The sequence below is a fragment of the Erithacus rubecula genome (genome assembly GCF_903797595.1).
Source record: "Erithacus rubecula genome assembly, chromosome: 10".
Taxonomy (NCBI): domain Eukaryota; kingdom Metazoa; phylum Chordata; class Aves; order Passeriformes; family Muscicapidae; genus Erithacus; species Erithacus rubecula.
In genome coordinates, this window is record NC_136662.1 from 22488107 (window position 1) to 22508397 (window position 20291).

General features: G+C 40.1%; 1 protein-coding gene across 1 annotated transcript in view; it reads right to left on the bottom strand.

Moving 5' to 3' along the window:
- Nucleotides 1-20291, bottom strand: part of LRP8 (LDL receptor related protein 8) — a 224769-nt gene extending 204478 nt beyond the window's left edge. Inside the window, exon 1 of the mRNA XM_079313700.1 lies at nucleotides 19740-20291. Within this exon, the coding sequence (XP_079169826.1) occupies nucleotides 19740-19866 (127 nt within the window). The 5' untranslated portion in view covers nucleotides 19867-20291. The remainder of the gene's footprint in view (nucleotides 1-19739) is intronic.

Sequence of the window (20291 nt, forward strand, 5' to 3'; positions counted from 1 at the left end):
TTGAGACTACAGTAAACATATTATTGAATGCAAAATAAAATAAAATCACCAAGTTTTATATATCACATCAGTGAAAGAAGATAAATGCAAAGGACCTACTATACAGCAAAATGATGAATTGCACTGCTGGTTATTTCTGCCAGCTACAGGATCTGTGATAGCCAAAAAGCAAGATGCTGAAAATGTACAGCACGCTCTTCAACTATGTGCCTTTCTGTCCATTAATCCCTGCATTTGTATAGATTCTATAATACAGTTGTGCAAGCCCTTTCTGAGTCCTTTCTTTTTTTTCCCAGTTACCACTTCTTTACTTACTAGGCATTAACTAAGCTACGATGCCCTGATATGTGCATCTGCATCCCCTGAATAAAGGGCCTTACAAATTATATGTGCAAATTTTGGAGTCACTCCATATCAACCCCTTAGTCCATGTACACTTCCACTTGTCTCTTCAGATGTCCCTTGTGTGAAGGTCTCTGTCAGCTGGCATTGACTCGCACTGCCATTGGCAGGCAGATGACATGTTTCTCTTAAGGGGAGAATAGCTACAGTCTCAATTAATGCCTTTATTTTTCTCTTCACAATATGCCACCTCTCAAGGACTAGCCACGACAAACCCTATTTTATAAGCCCTCTGCATTGGTATGCCTGTGGTGCAGCAGCATTTGGAGCATATCCATGACGTGCTGCATGCAAATGGCTCTCCCGTGAGAGTTTCAAAGAAACCCTTCTGCCACAGGCACATGAAGATGAGTTCCAGGAGTTCTGTGACAGGTGAAAACCACTTTTGCTCTGTGGTGATAAAGGAATGAATAAATGAATATTATGGCAGGAAGTCAGACTCTGTCTTTGGGGCTGTATTAGCAGTGAAAAGATTTCAGTGTAAGAACTGTGTTGCCTGCATCTGCATCAGTGGAAGCTGGTCCTTTCTTTGCAAGTCTGAATTACCTGCTGTTGCAGCTCAGTGCTACTATTAAGAATCACTTTGGTCAGTGTGATGAAAGGAGAAAGCCTATGAATAGAAAACTGTCTTGACTCCAAGCAAGTGTGAAGTCTGAAAGATGCAGATGACAGTTTGATCGGGCATTCTCCTTCAGGCTGGTGCTTCAGTGTAATGGAACAGACTTGCTCCATGGAGAACTCCTACTGCTGCTAAATGGTTATTTACAGACACATAAATAGCTGGAGCTCTTGAAAATAATGAACATGAGAGGTTTTTTAAAGGGCCCCCTATTTTATTCCTCATACAGGGGCTACATGAAAGACTTTGAAATCTCTGTACCTTATTCCCTAGAAAAGCAGTGAAAAAAGGAAATCAGTCAGTGACACCAAATATGCCATAGCAAAGATTCACTTTGACTTCCAAACTGTGTCTGATGTTTTGGGATGCTTCTCTTTTTGAACATTCAGCTTGAAAGACAAGAGGGGGACTTTGCCTTGAAAAGTGCTGAGCATGCACTGTCTGTAAATCAGATCCTCTTTAAGATGCAGTATGTCAGGCTAGATTTGAAAATTTGAGATCAAAGTTTTACTGACCTGCTTTAAAATATCACTTCTTGGTAAGTTCCAGAAAACCAAAACCTGTAACTAAACTTTCCTAGAACTTCCAAAGATGAGAATATATAGATTCAAACAGAAATCTAGGAGCAAGGACAAATAATTATATTTTTCAAAGCTGCCCTCAGATGACATTAACATATTGAGTCTTTACTTGGATTTCACTTAAATGCTTTTTTTTCCAAATGACTCAGTCCCTGCACTTAAAAGAATTGCACTTTAAGGCCAATATATAACTCAAACCATTAAAAGAAAAAGATATTTTGTATGTAGGAATTTTGAATATCATTAATTAGAGGAGGGAATATATTTTGTAAATATTTTTAAAAAACCCAAACAAACAAACAGAAAAATTACATATTAACTACTGGCATAACTCTGTTTGTCTCAAGTTTTCTGTCTCTGAAGGGGAAAATAAGATCCCCCTACTTGTAAAGTTGGGTGAAAATTCTGGGTAAACAAAAAATGGAAAAAAAACAGAACACATTTTAGCAAATTTGAGAAAATAATTTAAGGAAAGGTCTAATGCTTGTTAGTTATTCTCTTCCTCATGCCTATCTGGTCTCTTGTTCTCTTTCCTACACATACATGCTTACACATCCTTGAATGAAGCCAACACTGGAGAAAACAGAGCAACAACCAGGCAAGACCTCAGCAACTGCACTCTTAAAGCAGTGAGCCAGCACACCAGATCTACTGTTCAAACATGGAGTTGAAATGACATGTGACTAAGACAGAATGTACAGTGGAAGTAGATAAAATGAAAATATGCAAGAGTTTTGAAGCTGCTGGCTAATAAGAAAACAGGTGTGATCCAGAATATGTACAGATATTTTCTCACAGCAGTTTTTCTGCTGTCCTCCACTGGCTGGGTGTGATCTATCCCCATGCTCTTGAGGGATTCCACTCTGCCAGAAGGCATCTTTCCAGCTTTGCTTTGAGTGACGGCAGTTTTGTAGCAGGAGACTTCAGTGACATGGGAAACTCATATCATTCCTAAAAATGCTGTGTTTAAGGGATGTCCTCAGGGCAGTTTTCATGTTTGTACATTGTGGTAATCATTGCTTTGTTCTACTGAACTGTTTCTGCTGAGGATTTTATGCATCATGAAGTTCATTCTTGTTTTAACATTCTCAAAAACAGGTGTGAGATACAGGATATGTTATTAAAGTACACATTAGTAACTAACTTTATAATTTGCATTAATTAAAGAAAAACCAAAACATCAGTCTGTACATTTGCCACTGTCAGTTTTCTTTTATAGTAACAGAGATACACATACAAAAATCCTCTGTGCAGTTTTATCAAGTTATCCATTGGTGGCAAAAGTTTAGGTCTCCCTTCCCAATTTTCCACGTTGCACCTCAAGTCAAGCTTCTCTTTATGCCCTTACCAAAAATACAAGTTATTTTCTACAATTATGTGAAAATGATTCAGTTAAGAGGAGTGACATATGATAAGGAGTAGCTCTGATGCCCAGACAGAAACAAGAGATGACTGTGACCAGTGAGTTGAGTCAGTGAATTTGAAATTAGAATGAAGTTAGGTGAACTGAAGAGCTCATTTATTCACACTGAGAGGGCCGATACTGCACCCAAGGGTTGTGGAGATAGTGCACAGGTCTTTGCACAGAGTTAAGTTTGCTGTCAGTGAACAGCCACTGCCTCACTGGACATGCTGAGTCCACTTTAGAAAATCTTTAGATTTCCATCCGAGCAGCTTTGGAAAGATGCATGACTTTGCTTTGTACATGAACATTTCTGTCACCTTTATCATTGTTCATTGTGTCTACACCTTCACTTTTGTGCTGTGGTTGAAAAGAGAGAAAGGTATAAAATAATTGCTTTTGCAGATGATCAGCAATTTTTCTTTCCTAAATCAAGAGTCTCAGATGTTCATGTGCCTCCAAAATTTTGTGAAGCCCCTTTGCTCACTGGCAGGGTTTAAACAATAGGATCAGGCATTTAACCATCAACTTAATAATATAAGATAGTGTTCCAGTACTATATACTGAGAATACTGCCTTAGACAGATGTAGGCCAAGAGAAAAATGTGAATGATGGATTCTTGCTGCCTGCAAAGAAAATGAAATAAAGGATATGTATGGTAGTCAGCAAGACCTGCATCTTATCAATAAAACATTAACTGTGACAGCTGCAGGTGGAAATGCCATTCCGCTGAAGTGTTGTTAGTTTTTTCCAAGCTTTCTCTTCTTAAAAATGCTTACTGATTGTATAAATATTATCATCATTTAAAAGCTCATAAAAACACATATTGGATCCCCACCTAGGGCTAGCACAAAGTGTCTAGAATGTCTCCTAACCTTCAGCAGGATTTGTGCTTGTAAGTACTTGTCTCTTCAATGGATGATTTTCAGCCACTCCAAATAATTCACCTCTTGAAAAGCTCCTGATTTTAATTCTAACCACATATTCCGACTAGAAAGAGGAAATACATTGCCATGAAATATTGGGAAATTAAATATCACAAAGACCAGATAATCAGCAACAGAACTTATTGCCATTGACTTGCAGAATTCTTACATCAAATAAAGGTTTTTATTTACTAGTTGTTAAATCCTCAAGTTTAAGACAGATATTGGAGACTGTTTCTTTGGCCTGACATCATCTTCATTTTATGCCCACCACAGCAAGTGACAGACTATGATCCTGACATCCTGCCCTGACTCCCAATACAAAATGGCACTGAAGTCTCCTCCTTATTTCCTCAGTGTGAGTGGAGAAACTCCACTGAATGAATGAAATTATGTGATTGCAAAAGTTGTGCAACGTTAGGGGTGATTTGAGAGCACTGCAAAACACAAAAAGTAGGTTTTTCATAAGGTGATACACCTGCCTCACCTAGTGTTCTGCTGTTTATATATGTGTAGCTCTGTCTTTCAATCAAGATTGTGATGGATAGTGCCATTTCCAAATAAAAGTCCTTTTCAGATAATGTATAAATTAACTTTTAAAGGTATTAATTCTGTTTCATGACAGAGACTTTTGCTACTGGCATTAACCAGACTTCAAGTAAGACTTTACCTGAGACTCTGAGGATTTAACAAGCTGCAGTATTAGCTCAGTCTCCAATAAAGCATTGGCACGTGGTGATCTGTGAAGTAGAGCAACACTGGTGGAACTGTGGTGGAACTGTAAGTGTGGCTACTTCAAACCTTTATAGAGCCACTTAACATTAAGTGTGTTAGGCATGAGCACTTGGACCTGCTGCGGTACGTTATGGGTTGTGTACAAGCTGGGATCCTCAAAAAATTGGCCTTTGCTTTCTAGTGTTTCCTCATTTTAGAATCACAGAGGGTATTGAGTGAGAATGCACAGAAATTCATGATAGGAACAGAAGCACCAACAAACCAACAGCTGTGATTATCCTTGCAGTCCCAGATACACCCCCTGGATCTGCTGAAGACAATCCTCTCTGCTTTCACCTGTATTCAGTATTCCATCCTGGGAGAAGGGACAGTGAATGCATTTTCATGCTCCACTGGTTCCACTTTCCTCTTTCACTGCACATTATTGTTGTCACCTATGTGTGTTTCCTCTGACTTCCTGCAAACTCTTTGGGGTCTGAGCATATTGTTTGGTGTTCACGTGTAATACCATACGTGTTGCCACATGCCTGTACTGCACACTAAGCAATGTGTCTTTTGTATTCTGATCATTCCAGCAGTGCCCTTGTTTTAGCATTTAATTGTGAAATTACAGCAAAAGAAAGCTTTATATTTTGGTTGTCTCAGAAATCTAGTTGTATAGGTATAATCATTAAAAACAAGCATTCAATGACTAGCAACTCTCTATCCACAATTTAGACACAACAAATATTTTTTGGACTGTGGAAAAGAGTGAAGGCAGTGCTCTTCTATGTATCTTTGGCAGTCATCCCAAATCCCCTCGTGCCCCATACACAAAGATAGGGCTCGATTTCACATATATGTTTTGTACCTTTGTTATTTGAGAGACTGAGATAATACTCTAGGAGTAAAGTATTGCCTCCTGAATTTCTACTCCCAGCCACTTCTGAATTTTAGACATGCTTTCCCTTTATTTCTTTTACTATTCATTGCATTCTCTTTTTCCACAGTTATTTGACATGATAAGCATAGACTGGCTTAAGATGAAGAGAAAGTTAATAAAAATTTACATCATGGTGATTTGAACATATGCAGTACTAACACATTGTGTGTTTCTCACTGGTTGAATTAAAAATTCTGTTACAGAGATAGTTAATTGAAGAGATTTGCTAGATGAGGATTGATCGAGAGAAAAAAAATTACTGGTGTCTCTATTGACTGTATGAAGAGCTGCTTGCAGAATTACAGCTGGCAATGCAAAGGGAAAGTGCATTTGAGCTCCTCTGCAAAGTGAATTGAGAAGAAATTGATGGTGGTTTTTCTACACCCCTGATGATGGGAATTCTCTCTTCTTCATGTTTGGGGAAGATGAAAACGTCCAATGTTTAATGGTTTTCAGGGAGCTGCCTAAGCAAGCAAGCTGTAAAGACAAAGCCCTAACAAGTGGTAGCTGGAAAAAGATACAGTGAATTCTCTCTCTGTTTAGGGTTTTTTATTTGTTTAGGATAATCGATTTACTTAAGAATTTATTCCCTAAGCAAAAAGTAATTGCACAGATAAGCATTTTTATATCCTATCTTCCATATCTCAATAAGAGCCAAAGATTTAAAAGCTTTACATGCATGATAAAAGTCTTGCTTATGCCTAGGCAATTATTTTTCAAATTTAAACGTCTCTGTTAATAATGTATTTTTTACCTTCCTAAAGGGCTTTAACTAGTCTGAAGAACCAACTAACATCAGATTTTCTTCTTTAAAATGGAAGACAACTATAATTTAAAAATGCAGTGTTTACTTAGTTCTCATTTAACTGAAATTTGATGTATTTAGAAACCTCCTAATTTATATTCAGGACCTCCATTTCAATACCAATGATCAGAATTTCATACATATTTGTGCTCAGCAGCTACTGCATGCATACTGATGAGTCCTTTCCAAGGCATTCCTGTAGCACTAACATTTGCAAATGCTGTGTTAACATGGGGGTCTTGCAGGTAAAAAACTGCATGTAGGCACACTGTCTCCATTCCAGTGATATGTGATTCCACTATAATTCCAGTGCTAGCGTCAGTCCAAATCCAAGATAAAGTAGTAAAAATGGGATGCAAAATGCAGGAGGGGACACAGAGTCCCTACAAATGCATGTGCTTGCAAGCCTGTATCAGTAAAAGCAGGCACTTCTCTTTTTGGTGGAAACTGAAGTCGTGACAGTTTTTGCAGCAGCTGGTTACACATATGATTGGGAAGTTTGCATATTGTTAAACATGCTTCTCCTAAGGAGGAAAAATTCAAGGCTTCTCCCCAAAGGGAAGTAAGTTCATGTTCCACTTGCCTCTGATCTTTATCACCTACATTTAAGAGAAATGCTGAGTATCACCCCTGCCTTGGGATGAAACGAGGTCAGCCCGTTCCTCCACACACCCACCTGGGCTGGTGACTCTGGATTTCACTGTCAGTGACACATCAAACTCCTGCTGAGACCAGGGCCTGCCGTGGGAAATGAAGCATGAGGACACTGTGGCTGCTCCCACCTCCGAGAATTCAGACTTCTCACGTGAGCCAGAGTGGAGTAACAGTGAGCACCTCCAGGAGGAATTATTACAGACAGCTAGAGAAGAGTTTCTCAGAGTCACCTGACATAGCTTTTTGAAGCTCACCCCAAAAATCAGCAGAGAGGGGTACTGAATCAAAAGTTGGATGGATTGTAAGCCACTTGTGGCCTTGCCACATGACTTATGAGCTGTCTGTTGTCTCCCTTCGCCAGACCCCACACTATTGAAGGATCTCTCACGGGATGCCTGTTAGAATTCACATAGAGAATAATTGCATGCATTTTTTTTACTGTTTTAGGCTCTGCTGTGCAGAACAAAGCCAAATCTACTCTCTAATAATGTAATTTCAGCTGCACTGTAGCATACACAGCTTTGCACTCTGTGGTTCTGCTCCTCATGGACTGATATATCAGCTTATCATTGTATCACAACTGGAATGCTTTTTTAATTCTTCTCTCTCTTTCTCTATATTCTACACAAACAACTTAATAAAGGACATCAAGCTGCTTAGATGGCAAAAACCATAGTCAAGATCCTTCCATTATTTACAGAAAACATTATTTCTTCAGCCATACTAATTTCTAATACAGAGCTAGGCTGACTGCCTGTCATTTTTAGTTTATTTTAAAGAAAGGCTGGTGAGCAGAGGCTGGTACTGGGAACTGCAATCCAACAAGTTCACTCTTACAGTAAGTGCATATTTCCCAAGGGATGACTGGCTAGGAAAACCATGCTGGGGGTTTCTGCAGCAACTGTCTCCCTGTCACTCAATGTCTCCTCTCATAGCCAGAGCCACGGGTACCCTAAGATGGCTGTGCCCCAAGACTGCCTCTGTGCCACAGCAGAGAAATGTTAAATGTGTGAGTGCAGCTTTGCAATCCCTGGCTGACTAACCACAGTGACAGGACCCTTTAGGAACTGCTATACAACATTACAATTTTTTGTTTTGTATATTTTGGTTTGAATCTATTGCTTTGTTTTGCAGAGGACTACCACAGTACAGTCCCCTACTTGCACATCTGCTGCTATTTATTACTGTCACAAGACACCTAAAAATTGACTAATAACTTTGTCTATGAACTCTATACCTCTTCAATAAAAGTATTTCTCAAGCATGACATTTGTCTGCAACAACTCTTCCTACAGAAACTGTTTTGGGCAAAAGTAGGAAAGCATCTCCTGTTTTTGCTGAAGATCTTCAGTTACAAAGCCTCTTCACACAAGTTCATGAGTCCTTTCTTGGCAAAGTTTCTGGATCTGTAGATTTTTTTCCCTGTGGATCTTTCACAGGAAGATAGAATGATCTGTACATGGGATAAGGCAGAGGATATGGGGATACATGAGCACTATCCTCATTTTAGCCATTTATCAGATTTATTCAGTCCTGTATAGCTGCCATATAACAAATTCTAACTGCATAGTTACTTCTTCAAGCAAATTTTCCCTGTCTGTCTCAATAATTTGCTCTGTCCTTCCATTCCCTGATATGCAGCTCTACTGACACCACACAAAATCTCGTTACAAATTGCCTTGAGTAGACTGATGGGCTCTCCACAGTGGTGCAGCTCATTCCTCTGCTCTGAGAGAGGATCAACACTGTCATATCTTCCATTTCTGGTTCTATGTATCAGTAGGATTTATGCACTGAAAAACTCTTCTATAAAAAAAGAAAAGCTCTATTGATTCTAACCCATTATATGGGGTTTTAAAAGACCACTAAATAAAAGGGAAAATATTTATACAAATTAATAAGCTCTAGATTGTAGCCTTAACAAGAGACATGCTTGCATTTCTTTAAATACCTCACTATTGTTCCATTCAGCTTTATTTTCACTAACTCTGCCTTTTCCTTTCATTTTCTACAGTCTCTTCCCTTTTTAACATTGCACAGCTGTTCCGAATACTGCAGGAGCTTTAAATCCTGTCTCAGAGGAAATAAAAATATCCCTGTTATATTCAGCAGAGGAACCCTACCAGGTAAGGAAAGGTTTCTAAATACAAGACAACACAAATTAAGTTTTTTCCCCACACAGCTGCAGTGGTAGGGATGACCATCACCAACCTGCCTGCTTCAACCTTTTTGACAGTCTGGGATTGAAAACCCCCGAAATACCTTATCATTCAGTCCTGAGTTTAGAGTGCCACTGTGAATTAAAATCCAATTATTCTGCATCTAACTGTTAGCCAGGCAAAATATTTTCTTATCTTTGCTTCAGCTTTCTCCTCTCATATGAAGTTCTGTCCTTGTCTTTCTGGGCTTTTTGCTTCCCTGGGAGATGCTGATGCGAGATTTTGAAAGATATGAACCCAGTTGTCAAATAGAAGGATCAAAACCTGGACACCTGTTTTCATCTCCTGGTTCTATCAAATGGGCACTCAATCTCTTCCCATGGCACTTAGCCAATAAAATCATCAATAGGTCACTCAAATGTCAGCATCTGAATGTGCAGAGCTGTGTATCAGCACAGTTCAGCAGGTGCTCCTTGGCAAAATAAGATTTTTGGGGAAACACAGCTTTGGGAGGACCTCAGTGCAAAGCTATCAATGTGCAAATGCATCAATGCAAACACTAATGTAGTTTGGAGTGCTGTAAAATAGCAATTACTAACATGTGCTGTGAATAAGACAGTCCAGTTCCACCAACTGAAAAATGCATAGATTTGGGTGCATGTTTTTCCTCTGATTTCCCTGGTTTCTTTTTCAGTGGGAGTGTCTTAGCTTTTTTAGCCTGCATAGGGAAACTGCCTAATAACTGCTCTATTGCTCACCTTTGGTTCCACTGATAGATTAGTATTACATGCCACACTTTTGCTGTAAAATATTTGCATTTCCTGACTGATACCTTGAGGATCTGCAAAATCAAGGTCATCGACATCCTCTTCCCTGAGCACCAGAGCACCTGTTCTCCCTCTTGCTTTCTATCTAAGCATTCTACCATGTAACAAGCTGAAGAAAAGACCACACAAAACAGATTTTTCCTTGCAATACAAAGCAGCCTCAATTTCTAAAAAGAAGCCTTGTCAGAGACAGGAAACTTCTCATGCTGAGAAATTGCTGCATGCTTCAGGAAAGAAGAACAGTTTTTTAATAAGGAGTTGCAGTGCCAAGTTCACAGTTGAAAAAGATCAAATTTTCTGCACCTTGTAGGACATAATAAGGGAGCAAAATGCCAGACATCTCCAGGTGTGGTTTCTCCCTGTGCCTTAAACTTACATTTAGGAAGATGTGTGGCAGGCTCCACATGGATCTGATAAAAGAGGTGTGAGAATAAGAGTTCAAGCTTTCTGTTTCCTGATGGCCACTTTCCTAATCAACTTCTATCAACTTAGATTTTCTGAGTCCAGCCTGGGAACTGCAGTGTTTAGAACATGGGTTTGGGTAGCATGAGCTAAACAAAACAAGATCAGATTTTCAAAATCATTTCATAACACAGAGATACGGATCCAGTGTCATGCTTTTCCAAACAGGAAAGTCACAGAATCACAGGAACACAGAATGGGTCAGGTTGGAAGGAACCACAGTGGGGGCATCTGGTCCAGCCTTCCTGCTCAATCAGCGTCATCCCAGAGCAGATGGCACAGGATTGTATCCAGACCAATCTTGAGTATCTCCAGTGAGGGAAACTACACAAACTATCTGGGCAATCTGTTCAAGAGTCCTGCCTGACTTTCCTTGGACCTAAATATCTCCTTTCCCTAGGCCTGGAAAAAATTTTAAGTCACCTAGCAGCATCTAAGAACCACTGCAAATCTTGTCCAGTCTACAGCTGATTCAAAAAACTCAAATATAGACTGAGTACATGAGGACAGAGACGAATGCTTTCCTAGATTGACATGTCCCTCAAGACTGGGTAGATCAGGGAACAGGAACCTGTCAGGATTTTCAGTCCAGCACTGTGCATTTCCTTTTGTTGGAATGCACTGACTTACTTATCTTTACCTGGAGGCTCAGCCTGCATTTCTCACACAAGCTTGTTTCTATTGCTAGCACATTTTCCACTCAAAAAGATAAAGCTTGTGGGGATGAGTGGGCTGTTACAGCAGAGCTGTGCTGCAGGGTCTCCTGTGCTCTTCCAAGGGTTCTGTGGTGGGTGTTTGTTTTTACTTCTTTCAGAATCCATAATGACTCTATCCTTTCTGCTTTTCCCCAGTGTTACCCGCTGCACATGAAAGCAAAGTCAACAAGATCAGTGGAACTAATATCATACTGAGTTCCTGAGGATAAGTAATCATAATTCAAGCCATCAGGAAACAGCCCAAAAAATAAGATGCTCCAAAATATCTGGCAACAAAACATATAAATCACGGATACAAACAAATAGCTTTTTGCCCCCTGTGTTTTGAACAGATTTTGTTTTAATCTTTGGTGGACCAATATGTAAACCCAATTATCTTTGGGAAGAAACCTGGATGATAAATGGTCTGATGTCAATTAAATACTAACATTAAGATACTGATGGGATGACTCTTCTCTGACAGGAGTGAATTGGCTTCCCTGATTATACCAGGAGAGAACCACTGTGAAAGCTTTTTATGATCCTCCTAAAAAATTCTATATATTAAAATAGTAGTTCACTGTTTGGAGTCTAGTGCAGAGATGGGATGTTGCCCTGATTCTGAACTATATGGATATTTTTCCATTAGGATTTCCTCTGTATTTTCTCCTTGCCAGGATGGAGAAGATTTATTTTAAACTCAGGCAGTGAAGATTTTAATGCAGAATTCTGACCTGGTAAAAAAGCAGTGGAGTAATGTGATGAGAAAGGAGGGTTATTACAAAGTCCTACCTTCCATTAATGGATGAATTTATACCTCCAGCTATTTCCAGGTTTTACTGATAGAGCTTCATCCTTTCCAGACCTAAGTTAAGTGGGCCAGATCTGTCTCTGGTGCAGGCCCACTAAGACTGTGGTATCACTGTTCTGTGACTGACATGCTGCAGAATAAGATTAGGCACCAATTTATCCAGTGGCCGATCCCATGAACTGTCATGCTACCCCCCAGCCTTACAATCCCTGCTCTCTTCCATGTAGGACTCCATTTTACAGGGGTCTTGCAAATCAGCAGTTTGGCTTTTTACTGAAATGAGCAGAACATAAGCTATTTTTCTCACCAAAATTGATTTAATTTGTACAGTACATTCATTATGTATAGCATAGCTGCATACAAAGTATTTAATTGGTCTTTGGGATGTAGGAAGCAAAACACTGTCCAGTTGGAACACAGCTTGAAAGATATTTTTCCTGATTAGGAATATAAGTGAATCATGGTTCATTAGCAGATTTCTATCTGGAAATGGAATCTGGAGAGGTAGTTTCTAAATTATGTGGTTTATATTAATGCTGTCTAGCCAAACAGACAGTCTGGCTGTATCTCTGTAAGTGTTATCACGATCTCTGACTGAACAAAGCTTGAGTAGGCATCTCTTCGTAATTACTCTGCAGAGTGAGAGCTGAGCTCTTTTGCTTTTCTCTCCCTACAATTTTCAATTGAAAATGGTATCATTTTACTTAATCTTTTCTACTGCAAAGTTGGATGGAGTTTTTGATCAGCCTCTTTATGACACTTTCTCAAAAATGAACAGCTATATTGCATTTTTTTTTTATTGTTCCAAACTGTTTAGAATCCTTTGACAGACAAATTTACTTCTTTTTCATTATGTCTCTCCTGTAAATTACTCCTTGTCACAGCTTCAGCCTCTTCGCCACAAGAACTGGACCTGTCCTTACCTCTCTATAAGAAATGGAGTGCAGGGGATGCTCTACCCAATTATGTTTTCACAGGATTCAATCAGTCGAGCTATGCTGATTTCCACTAGCTGAGGTCTTGGATGACTATCTCTGAAATAAGCTGTCTCCTTGGCCAGAGAGATTTCAGGCATATTATTTTACATGGGTGGTTTCTCCAGTAAATGAGCCTTGTCTGTCTATCTTTGAAGTTTTAGTCTAAAGTGGATCATTTCCTGAACCATTCACTGTATTATCAATGCTATTTCCATTTTAAAAAGCCCCTCTCATGACTATAAGTCTTATCAGACCATTAACATTTGCCTTGAAATTCCAGCTAAAGCTTAGGCCAGCACGCAATTTATGAGAGGAACTGGAATACTGTTGCTAGATTTGTTTCTTTAATTCTTTGCTCTTCCCTAATTCCTTTGAAACCTTCCCAGGGAGAGATTTCAGTACTGCCGGATGATAAATGAAGACTCCAGGATTCCCAAGCAAAGGCTATAGAAAGACAAAGGAGGGAGTGACTGTTCTGTGATTCAGTTTTGTGCTTCTGCTCTTCATCTCCCTCGCCTCCTGGCCAGAGAGCATTCAGAGTCTGTGGGTCCTGCTGAAAGGATGTGGGAGATATTTGGGATACAGTGTCATTTTTCCTGCTGACAGTAGAACAGGGATCCCCTCTCCTTAGCTTTTCCCTCCTGTTGCTGCTAAATTTTGGCTCAACACTGGATTTTTTACTCACATTCGCAAACATATGACAGCAAGTTCCCTGAAACTTCAGTGTCTTTATCCAGACTGTTTCTACTCAAGAAAAGCTAAATAAGTTGTACTTGGTCTTAACACTTTTGCCTGGGACTGCATGCTTAAAATTCTGGACAGGTTTGGCCTTAGGGCAGGTGGTGCAATGAAGAAAATGAACATTCAGCATCTTTCCAGGAGAATTTCTCCTACAGCACTGCTTATAATGAGTGCTTGATGCTCTGCTGGCTTATGCCAAGTGGAAAGGGAAATGTCAGACACTTCTGATTTATTCTATTTCATTTTTACCAGTGAAGTTTCTTGATATCATCCTTATTCAGCTTATTCTCCACTTTTTGCAACCAGACTCAACTTGAAGCAATTAAATGTTTTAAATAGAAATCATTTAACTATCTACTTTTCTTCCTGAAGGTGCTGTAGCAGATACATAGAGACTGAACCAGCTCTGATCAGGAAGTCACAGTTGAACTCACCTGTGCTGGCTTAAAAACTCAGGTACTGTTCCATAGCAATTTCTTACCAAAAGAATATTATTTCTCTGCTTAAACCTCAGCATATTCATATCTGTCCCTTTCTTCCAAAAAAATCCCAGAGGCTTTTAGAAGATGGAAATTTCAGCATTATTGCATTTCAGATGTCAGTTTAACTGACAAGATATGCTTCTTAGCTCTCATCTAACTTACAGTGTTTACCTTCATAATTAAAAACAACAGTCAACACTGACAGTATTTCCAAGGGTTGGCAACCACCTGTGAGACTGGACCATTGAAGGCAAGCCCAGGGGCTATTGGATTCTGCAAGCTGCTCCACAACCAATGTTCTTTGACAAGGTTGCTATTGCTATTTTAACCTCTTTTTAAAAAAAAAAAAAAGAAATTCAATCTACATGCTTTATGTTATTCCCAACAGAGCCATCTCTCCTCCAAGGCATAACAGAAGAATGGGTTTTGATAGCAAAGCTGGACTGCAGTAAAAAACCTTGCTAAAAAAATCAGCCACAGTTCTGATTAAAGTTGCTGCTCTGAGTACCAAGGGTTACAGTTATAAGGAATTGAATTTTCAAACAGCAGAAGGTGTTTTGCTTTTCCCACACAATTAATTATTTTCTTTTTTTTTTCTTTTAAGCCTTCCCCTTTGAGGTCTTTTTTTCCTTTTTTTTTTTTTTTTTTTCATAGATACTCAAGGATTTGGTGAAAGTTAACTGTGAATGTTGTCAGTGGAAATCCTGCATGAAGATCTTTTGGGGATTTACAGATCCTCACAAGCTCAGCCAAACATTTCCATAAATATTGCAAGGAGGTCACAGCAGGTGAACTCTGCAGAACCTTAGAGAAAATTTCCACTGCAAAGCTCTAGCAAACACAGCTTATGCCCAGCTCCTTATGTGCACTGACTCTGCAGCATTGCCCAAAGTTGGGGAAGGGGGGAGCTGGTCCCCTAAATCGCTGCCATTTTGTAGCAGAGACTCGGAGCAGGACAAACACCTGCATTTTCCTGCTCACCTGCAGCAGGGTCTGCAGTGTGGGGGGAGCAGGGAGCTCAGTGAGGGGTTCTGTCCTCTCCAGCTCAGCATTGTTCCCATGTTATCTCCACTTTCACTGTCAGCTGTGCATTCTAATCAATGACCTCTCTGAGAAATTTTCATAATAAATCAGTGTCCCATCATTTTCGCTGTAAATCTGCTCTTCTCACGCCGGGTTTCATTCCTTCAAGGGAATAGGAAGGTAAACTGCAGTGCAAGGTGCAGCCTTGGCAAAATCACTAGAAGGAATTTAAGTGAAGATGGAAACAGGTCCCCAGGGTGTGTGATCCATCATCTCAGCAATTCCAGCTACTGGGATTCGCAATGTTGAATGCCAGCATCTTCCCATAACCTATCTAAAGTTTACCATCCCTCTATATGAGTGGGAAGAAGAAGCAAGAAATCTTCCCTATTGCAGCCAAAGTTCAAAGCCCAGCCTATTAGCTCACATCATTATTAATTTCATTTTACATTAATATATAATATGGCTAATGCATCTCTGTGGATTTCTCACAAGTCAGAAGAAGCAAACACGTTTAGTTAACTAACAGGATGCAAACAGCGTCTCAATAAATTAATACAGAATGACCCTGGCTTGACTGTACTGCCTGAGGTTATCAGAGAGTCAAATACAAGACAAAACCAGGAACATTTCCCATCCCACATCATGAACAACAGGACATTAATTCAGGCTTAATCCAGGTTTCCTACAAGAATCAATCCTTGTTTTGTCATTGATCTCCAATATGTGTGTCATCCTCAAAGCCTCCTAACTCTTGCTAATTCCACTTACCTGGAAAGAAGCTGCCTGGCAATCTTCTTGCTGTGTTCTAATTAGTTTCTATCTCTCTGACAATTGTTTTACCAAAGCTCAAATTCTCATAAAACAAATTGTCATTCCTATCATATGCTCAGTTATTTAATTAATAACCATTAAGACCATTTTTTCGTTTCCTGACAGTTTATCTTTTACTGCTGTCACAAAAAATATTGTTGGACAACTGTATTGTGTATAGACACCACAGTTAAAGGTGGTAATTCTTACTGCTGATGTTTCTTCTGTTATCAGGAACCCAACAGTCTCCTCTTCCTAAAGTTCTAAGGGATGCATTTAAACACTGGGAACAATTAGCATGTATGTGAACATAAGAAGTCAGAGACAATTTAATTATAATGAAAATTACTCTAAAGTAGAGGGTCAGATTTTTGAACAATTATTGCAGCACTACATATAGATTATAATTTGGGATACTAAGGGCCAACACAGTAGAGTGGGAAAACCACAGAAGTCAGTACTATTTGTCCATATTATATGGGGAAATTGCAGTGAATTTAAGAGGGTTATAAATAAAGTACATTATCATAAGCAGGTTTCTATAAACTGGATTTCTGTAGGCAGCTGAAGAAAAGCACTGTAGCCAAGAGTACATGTATGACTTTGGCTATCATTCAGTCTTCTAAACACTTGGAAAGACACCAGAGAGTTCTGGCAGAGAGGCGCAGAATTAATTTTATTTTTCTCACTAACAAACCTCCATGTATGTATGATAAGATTTAAGGAATAAGATGTATAAATCCCAAGTGATTATTTAAGGATATCATTTAGCCTTGTAATTACTGTGGTCTCTCAACAGCTGTTATGTTTAATTGATTGAAATGCTTCAGGGCTGGAACGATTTATCTTGGAGCTCCATCTACTGATCCAAAGGCAGCACGACATTGTTAGGAATGATCCCAAGCCTTCAGACCTGAGCTCTGGTCAGAACCGTGGTAAATCCCATGTGAGGAGGGACAGATAAACCCCTCTGAGAGCTGCTGGGATGCACAACAGGGCTTTAAGTGTATCCTGTATATCCTACAGCCATGTGTGATTTGACTGGCATCGACCTCAGCCCTCTGTGTCCTCTAACTGCACGTGCCCCGTGCCACAGTCTCCCCTGTGCAGCCACTTCCCAGGCTTTACAGGAAACACGGAGAGCTAATTCAGATAGTGTTGGTGTGTTTTGGCTCCAGGGGCTGGGATGAAGGCATAGCACCTGTTCCCCACACTCCCCCTGCCCCCCCCCCCCCCCCCAAGTCTGAGGGAAGCACTGAGTACATTAGAGTGAATTAATATCTGTCACACACTTTGAAGCTTCTTTAGAAAATGAAGACAAATAGATTTCTCTGTAGAAATCCAAGTGTCTTTGCAAAACATTTTAGTCAGACAGCTCCACCTTCATTTCAGTAGAACTCAGTGAGATGTATCAGAGTAAAGTCATTGTTCTTTGATCCATTATCATTCTCTTAAAAGATATTCAGCACTCTTAAGAAAACAGAAATCACTCAAGACTTCAGCTTTGGTATTTAGCATGAAAAGCAATCAAAACAGGGTTAATGTGAACTCCTTTTAAAAATGACTAAATTGTTTTATCAAATAAATTATACCAGATTGTTACAGAGAGACCAAAGAAAAACAAACCTATATGAATAATAACAAAGCATTTGGAAATAGACTACATCTGAAATTCCAAACATTGGAAACAAGGCAGAGAGAACAAACACTTTTTTTGAATTAACTGTATCGAGACAGAGCAGCAGCTGCATACTAAGATTTGGAAATGAATTTATCTTATAGTCTCCTTATTCTAGAGAAAGGATGGATGAGATGTGACTTGTATTCATGTGGCACCTTGCATTGATTAGAGAAGTTCCAATCAATTCATTTGCTTGCAGCCCTATAGGTAAAGTGCCGAAATGAACTCAGTTTTTTGCCATCTTGAACACAGCTCCCAGTGCTACAAGTGGTCCCTAAAAGGAACATTTATCACTGCAGTAACAGTGTAGAGATGGACAGCAGCAACACTTTGCTCCATAGCCTGGGGTGCCCTGCTCAGCTTTGAGTTTTATGAGGAATCTGCTGCAGGAAAATCTCTGGAAATGCTCTGACTGTGCTAGCACTGCACACAGCCTGCTGGCAACAGAGAGAAAAGGGGATATGTGGAGTCAAAAATACACCATTTCTCCAACAAAGAGAAAAAACTCTACAGGCAAGTGCAGTTACATCTGACAGCAAAATGACCCAGCCAGGCATCAAGTGCACTAACCTCTGTCCAAGCTGGATTCTACCCAGAGGAATAAGAATATTCAAAGAGAAAAACTAGGACATTAGAAGTCTTCTTTGGAGATTTGTTCATATAATAAAGCACAACATAAATCTTTTTGTAGGATTCAATTTCTATCCTGAGGTCTTTAGTGACTATTAATTAAAAATTTATTCTCTGCTTAGATAGACAAAGACGTTCAGGAGCTCAAGTAAAAGATTAAAAAATAGACTCCATATAATTAAAAAGAATTCTGAAATTTCTTTAATTATGTGTTTTATCTCTCTGAAAAGCAATTTACGTACGTTTCCTTTGCTATCAATAATGACATTAATGAGACGACTTTCAGCTGTCTCAAGAACCCAGTAAACCAAGAGCCCCTGGGGCACAAGCACTGTACTCTGAAATGCAGGGCCATGTACACAGACCTAGCATGCACGGAACAGCAGCTTCTTTTGGACATGGCTGCACTTCCTGAAGCAGTGCTTTCAACTCCTTTCTCTCCAAATGTATTGTACATGTATATTTATTATTATTATTATGCTTGATGCACTGTAAACACTAAAAGCTCTGTTGATTTTACAGGTCACTGAGAATATAACCAGCAATAAGACAAAGTCGACACGGCAGCCTTTTCCTTCTCCTCACCAGTTTTGCTTTGGCTCTGTCCTTGCACAGGGAACACCCACCTAATCCATAATATTCTACTAATCATTCCTTGCCAAGAATACTTTTATTCCAGTGCAAATTTCACCTGCCACTGTGACAGAAACAGATCATAAATGCCTGGCATAAAGGAATAACATCTAACAGAAGCTTATAACATTTTCTTGATGGATCTGCCTAGTGTAGTTTGAATTTCTAGAAACAGCAGGCTATTGAGAAAGCAGGAGTACCCATCCCCCTGCAACCCATTCCATGGAGTCTTTATCTAGATTCACCCACAACACAGAGATATTTGGATACAAGTTTTCAGATGCTGCAAGCAGCAGCACATCAGCTGCACTGGGGATGGCCCTGGCTGGCAAACAAGACCTGGCAATGCCATGGATAAAGTTGTTGGTGCCAGGCTCCTGAGCAGCGCTAGTGATGCCAGGGGCTGGTAGCCCTTCCTGCCCCTGCCCTTTCATCCCCAAAAGAGTTAATAAGGACAGCACAGATCAACTTGGCCAGTGCTAAGTAAGCTGAAAAAATCTCCTTGACCAAGGAAGGGCTGAGGAGTAGAGAGTTTCAGGACATTTCTTTTTTGAGAGAATGTAACTCTCTGGGTTTAGCCTGGTTCCCTCTCCTCCTCTCATTTTTGCCCCGGAGTTGTGGTCAAACAAGTCACCACAGGCACATGCTGTAGCCCAGGTACTACAAAAACTATAGGCGCCATTATAGTGGCTACAGCCAATAACACTCACAATGTTAGAAGAGCCAGAAGAAAGAAAGACCTCAGTTAAAAAACTAACCTTTTCCTCGATGGCTTCTTCCCCTGAGGACTGGCATCCTTTCAGCCTGGGCCTGCTCCTCCTGGGCACTGCTGTCCTGTACCAGCTGCCAGGCTGGCAGTAGTGCTTCTTTTGTCCGGGTGGCCATGTTGTGCTTTCCCTAGAGCAGTGCCTCCTCAAAGGATGGGTTCATGCTTCCTTTGTGGAAGGAATGCAATACCCACTTTAGCCACTCCATATTTTGTGTCTCTATTTCTTCCTCTCTTCCTGTGTGTTTTTCCCTTCCAGGGGTGTCAAATGCAGCTGCAGTAGCTCTGGGCTCCATGTTTCCCATGAGGTGATCATGTTCTTTTTTCCACCTCAGCCCCTCCTGAGGTGCAGGAAGGGTCCTGCTGAGGCACTTGGGCTGGCAGGTGTGCATGGACCCCTGAGCAACCCCAACGTGCATAGGAGCATGAAAACTGCCATAAAAATGTCCCCTGCCTTGCCCTGAGGTGCACAGCAGCCCTAGAGCCTAGAGCCAGCCTTCAGCTGATGGCTGTGATGGGAGAGAGCTGTGCCCTCACACCTCTG